The sequence below is a fragment of the Medicago truncatula genome, chromosome 8 (assembly GCF_003473485.1).
Source record: "Medicago truncatula cultivar Jemalong A17 chromosome 8, MtrunA17r5.0-ANR, whole genome shotgun sequence".
Taxonomy (NCBI): Eukaryota; Viridiplantae; Streptophyta; class Magnoliopsida; order Fabales; family Fabaceae; genus Medicago; species Medicago truncatula.
The window spans coordinates 19,662,897-19,668,245 of NC_053049.1; the positions used below are offsets into that span (position 1 = coordinate 19,662,897).

The 5,349-nt window shown below is 34.8% G+C and overlaps 1 protein-coding gene across 1 annotated transcript; it reads right to left on the bottom strand.

The window, feature by feature from the left end:
* Positions 1 to 1,083: 1,083 nt before the first annotated feature.
* Positions 1,084 to 4,808, bottom strand: LOC25502333 (G-type lectin S-receptor-like serine/threonine-protein kinase At1g67520). Its single transcript, XM_013589672.3, is given in 7 exon segments — positions 1,084 to 1,792; positions 1,882 to 2,032; positions 2,131 to 2,368; positions 2,688 to 2,898; positions 3,002 to 3,201; positions 3,286 to 3,420; positions 3,603 to 4,808. Coding segments are annotated over 7 exon segments (2,409 nt in total). The 5' UTR covers positions 4,783 to 4,808; the 3' UTR covers positions 1,084 to 1,498.
* Positions 4,809 to 5,349: the final 541 nt, after the last annotated feature.

Sequence of the window (5,349 nt, forward strand, 5' to 3'; positions counted from 1 at the left end):
CTCATGGAGGTTGAAAAGGCTTGAATTTCTAACCTGCAAGCAATACCTCTGCACATTGCAACCGCAACAGCAACAGCCACATGACTTAAATCGGACGCAATAACCTTTCCACGATCTCCTAAAACCCTACCAATGCCAATAGCAAGAGCACCACTTCCAGACCCTAAATCAGCCCAAACCCCTCTTTTCAAATCCTCATTCTTTGAAGCAACATCACAAACCAAATCAACAGTAAGTTCAGTCTCAGGTCTAGGAATCAAAAGCCCTTCTTAAATACAATAATGAGGTGGCACTCAACCACCCTCAACAATTAGGAGATTATTAAAATGCCCTTCGTAAGGGCAAAATGGAAAAATTTGCAGGATTATTATTTAATAGATAGTAAATAGATTAGACTTATTTATGCATAAATTTGTTCAAATGTGGCATCCTTTAAAAGAGTGTTTTACAACTTAAGAGTATTTTATTTTTTTAATGTCAAGGGAAAACAATAAAAAAAACTAAGCAATTCACTGTCTAAAGACCCCAGAAGTATCTCCAAGCAGAGTGATATTTAGCTAAGGAGGAAGAGACATCCACATCTTCAAGGAATTAACATTTTTAGCACCAAACTTAGCCAACCAGTCAATACATTCACGACCTTTTGTCAAAGTAACTTAGAGTTTTTTGTTAACACCGATTTCTAAAAACGATTCTAGTGTTTGCAAAAAGTTCAAATGATCAGCAGTTCAAGAAAAGCATAGGAGAACTTATATGTCAAATCATCACCAAAGACATTAATGTCACAACAAGAGGAGGACGAAGCAAATCATTGTTGTGAATTCGATGAAAAATCACATCAATAACAAACTTGATGTGTGGAGCAAGGGATAGTCAAACAACCAAAACAAAGTGTATGAAAGTTATAATCACAAACGAAAGTAGAAAACAACGAGAGAAAAGAAGAGAGAATACAAAAGAATTTGTTGACCCAGTTCAGTCCAAATTGACCTAATCTGAGGGAGAGAGAAACCCTCCGTTTCACTATAATGATGAGTAACTTTACAAAAGAGATATCAATGGGTTACAAGAATAAGTCTCCCGCCTAATTCTACCCAAAGTCCCAATCTCTTCCCGTGACCAAAAGATTCAATCCTAACAGTGTTTCCCAAGGTGAATCAACCCAACCCTAGTGTTTGTTGCCAAGAGCAAACTCTATACAAACCATCGTTTGATTTCTAAACCCAATTTTGAGTCACTTTAACAACAAGACACTATAAATTTCATCATCTCAACAAGTTATTTCTCTATCAAAATCTTCATATTTCTGATTCATCTCTTGCATATCATTGTAGAAATTACATCGACATCTAAATAGTAAATGATAAATTGTGCAGACAAAATTCAAAACCAGTAATATCTCAAATACATTCAATAGCACACCATGTATTGGTACACCAATAGCGCAATGTTTATTTGATAAATTTAGTAATCACTTCACTGGATATTTCTATGTTTTCTACAAGTGAGAGTTTTCACACGTGGAATCCACACCCACTTCTTCGCCATACGTTTCTTCATCAAAAACTCTTGTTCCACCATAGTATGCTGGTTTCTTAGGAAAAACATCGACTTTAATTTTGTTTGTTAATATTGATATAACATTGGACATGGTGGGGCGATCATCTGCATTTTCTTCTGCGCATAATAAACCAGCATGAACACATCTCAGCACCTCATCCTCAGAAAACGTCTCATTTAGTAATGGATCCACCAACTGAAGAACTACACCTTCTTTCCATAGCTCCCATGCCTATGACATCAATGGTTACTTTTCAGGTCAAAACTAAATCAACATGCATAAAATTCATAAAGGAAGTAGAGAGCGAAATTATCAAGTACATGTCCAACTAGATTAAGTGGTCTGTCTTCACGGTACATGCTATTGCATTTTTCACCACTAACAATTTCAAGGAGCAAGACTCCAAAGCTATACACATCAGACTTTGTAGAAAATACTCCTTCCATCGCATACTCTGGAGACATGTAACCACTGTATGAAACAAAAAATATTATTGATATTACAAAATAGATTATGTTTACACAATTCTCAGTAGAATTTAGATGCAAAAGAGAACATGAAAAACTCACTATGTCCCAACAATTATGTTGGTATTTGCTTCGGTTTCTTGTTTTGTGAACATTCTTGCCACACCAAAATCAGAAATTTTGGGGTTCATATTTTCATCAAGGAGAATATTACTAGCCTTCAAATCTCGGTGGATAATTCAGAGTCTTGAGTATTTGTGAAGGTATAGTAGTCCTTGGGCAATTCCTTCTATTATGGTAAAGCGTTTGTTCCAATCTAACAACTTTCTTCTAGTGGAATCTTCTCACACACAAAAAGAAAGAAATATAATGTCATGTGAAGGTGTATTATATTAAATAGTAAACAACCATAAATATGTTAGAAAGACAAAATAGATGTCATGAGAAGGTATATATATCAATAACTTTTAATTCTCTACATCAAGAAACTTGAATTTCTCTTCTTAATATATCAATTATCTGTTTTTACTGCTGAAATGAAGGATTTATCATAATATAGAATATATTAAGGAAACAGTTGACATCCCTGATTATTCTTTAGACAGACACAAATATTCCATAAACAACCTTAAGAGATTGTCGCAATTAACATATCTCACCAAATAAAAAGAAGTCCAAGCTTTTGTTGGGCATATACTCATAGATCAATATCCGCTCTTGTTCATGAATGCAATGTCCGATTAGCCGAACAAGATTTGTATGCTGAAGCTTACAAATGAGTGTTAATTCATTTTTAAATTCAATAATTCCTTGTCCAGAAGTTTGTGAAAGTTTCTTCACAGCTACTTCTTGCCCTGAAGGTAGAATTCCCTGAATTGAATATAAAAACATTATTAATAAAATGTATGAATCCATAATCTGAACTATTTCATGGTGCAGTTATGATATCTCAATAAACCTAAAAAAGGGTCACCTTGAAAACAGGTCCAAAGCCACCTTGTCCTAACTTGTTTTCAGAAGAAAAGCCATTGGTAGCCACAATTATTGATGAATAGCTAAACACTTTTAAGTCATCGCCGTTGCTCAAATCTCCTTTTAGATCGTCGCCATCACAATATCGTCTAGAAGTTTCAAGATCTTGAATCTGAATCTGCATTCTTATTCTTTCCTCCTCTGTTTATATAAAGGTGAGAAATGAAATATTAAGGGATTGTTATAACTGGGTACTAAATATAATATTTGATAAAACTTAAATACCTCGAAGCACTTGTTTTCGTTTCATTAAAGCTCGGAGCAGAATGGAAAGACCGATAATTAGCATAAGAGTCCCCATTCCAGCGCAAATCCATATCCCCTTGTTAAATACTATAACAAGAAACTGATTTGAGTTATATATTTCAACGAATTACTTGCTTTTCTCTTCTTATACAAATATGAAAAAATGTTCTTGTGGTCAAATACAATAACTGAAGCTAATTTTAAAAAAAATTTACTTTCTCTTGTGCTAGGCCTGCTTCCAGTCAGTCATTTTGGAAAAATAATATTTGCAATATAGTAGTTAGAGTTATACATACCTTTGTGATCAGCGTTCTTAATCAAAATGTAAAAGACGTCGTCACCACTGCTTGCAATGTTAAGACCTTCAGTTGATACCAAGAAGACACAACCAGTTCCATTTCCATAGTAGTTATTGAATCCAAAACAGCTGCAGTTAGTCCAGCACATTTCTTGGCAATCACTTATGCCATAACTAGCATTTTCTATATTGTTTACGATATTGTCATTACTGTAAACGTGCTTGTTATCAAACTTATCACCAGGATTCCTGCAAGCAGGTATCTTGGCTTCACCCCATTTTTGGCACCCTCCGTTAGTGTTATACCCATAACACATATCAGCCCTTGCTATGTCACCAAACTCACCTCCTTCTCTGTTTATCAGTTGCCCAGTTTGTAATAGAGTCCATTTGGTAAGACCGTTTTCATTTTGAGCTGTGTATGCGAAGTACTCATCAGACACAACTTTGACCTTCAAATCTTCTCCAGGTATATTCTCAAATCTATTGTTTTTCATCAGTTTTCCACTTGTCCAATAAACTTTTTCTCTACGCTTGATAACCAATTCTTTTCTTGTGGCTTCCCACTCAAGCCTGAATGGACCAGGAGACAGAATTGTATCACTAATACTTGAAACCAGCGACCAGTTTTCACCAGTTTTACGATTCACACCTAATTTCATACCAGGGAGTAAACTGTCGGTTGGATGATCAAAACTTTGCCACAACACAATGTTCTTCTGAATATCTTTCAACACAAAGTTACCTGTATCCAACAACGTGGCAACGATATAATTACTATTGTTAAAAGGTGGTGGTGAAGCATACAGGATTATTGGTTTGCCAATTTTGGATTCTATTTTTAGCACACCAGAGTAGTTTAGTGATAGAGTTGCTGAATTAATGTCAACAGGTTGGTTTCTGTTAGAAATCCACACTAACCAATCATCTTTCCCTTTGCCAAATATGCTGAGATAAGTGAGGTTTTCAGGATCCGGATTTCGGTTAAAATTCATGCAATATCTACCTTGTTTAGAACACAACGTAGATGTGGCACTGGCATTCAGTATATCTCCTGGCTTCATACTATCAGTATTTTCTGCTTTGACATAGGTAGAAATAGTAGTGCACCACCACAGGCAGAAGTATGTGAAGAGAAGCAAAGCTTGAAGTTTCTCTTGTGCACTACAAAGTACCATGATTGATCTTCAAATGTGGGAACTATATTTTGAAATTCAGATGAAGATGGGAATGGAATGACACTCTAAAGTAGAGCATACTAGTTCACATTCCATCTAAGACAATTTAAATATAAATTTTTTAACAAAAATATCATGTAATTATTTAATTTTCTTCCGTACTAAATTATTTGATTGGTGGGTGTACATTTTCATGTCAGAACTTTCATTTTAAGAGACAAAAAGTTCTATTTACGTACTACCTGAAAGCAACAGATGAGCAGTAAATAATTATTGAACCACTACAAAATGAATGTGTCCCCTATAATTCTTGTGGTACTTGGTATCATTGCTACATACCCCGCCCTAACGCACCCTTAAAGGCCACACATTAAAGCAAGTATACAATTCCATATATCAATACCCTCCATCTTCACTTTCTTGGAGCTCTCTAGAGCCTAGCATTACCACCATATATAAGGCTGTAAAAACAAAAAATCGAATCGAATCAAACTTTTGAAACTGAATTGGTTAATAAAAATTTAGAAACTCTTTACAGCTTATAATAATATATATGATATTAAATCA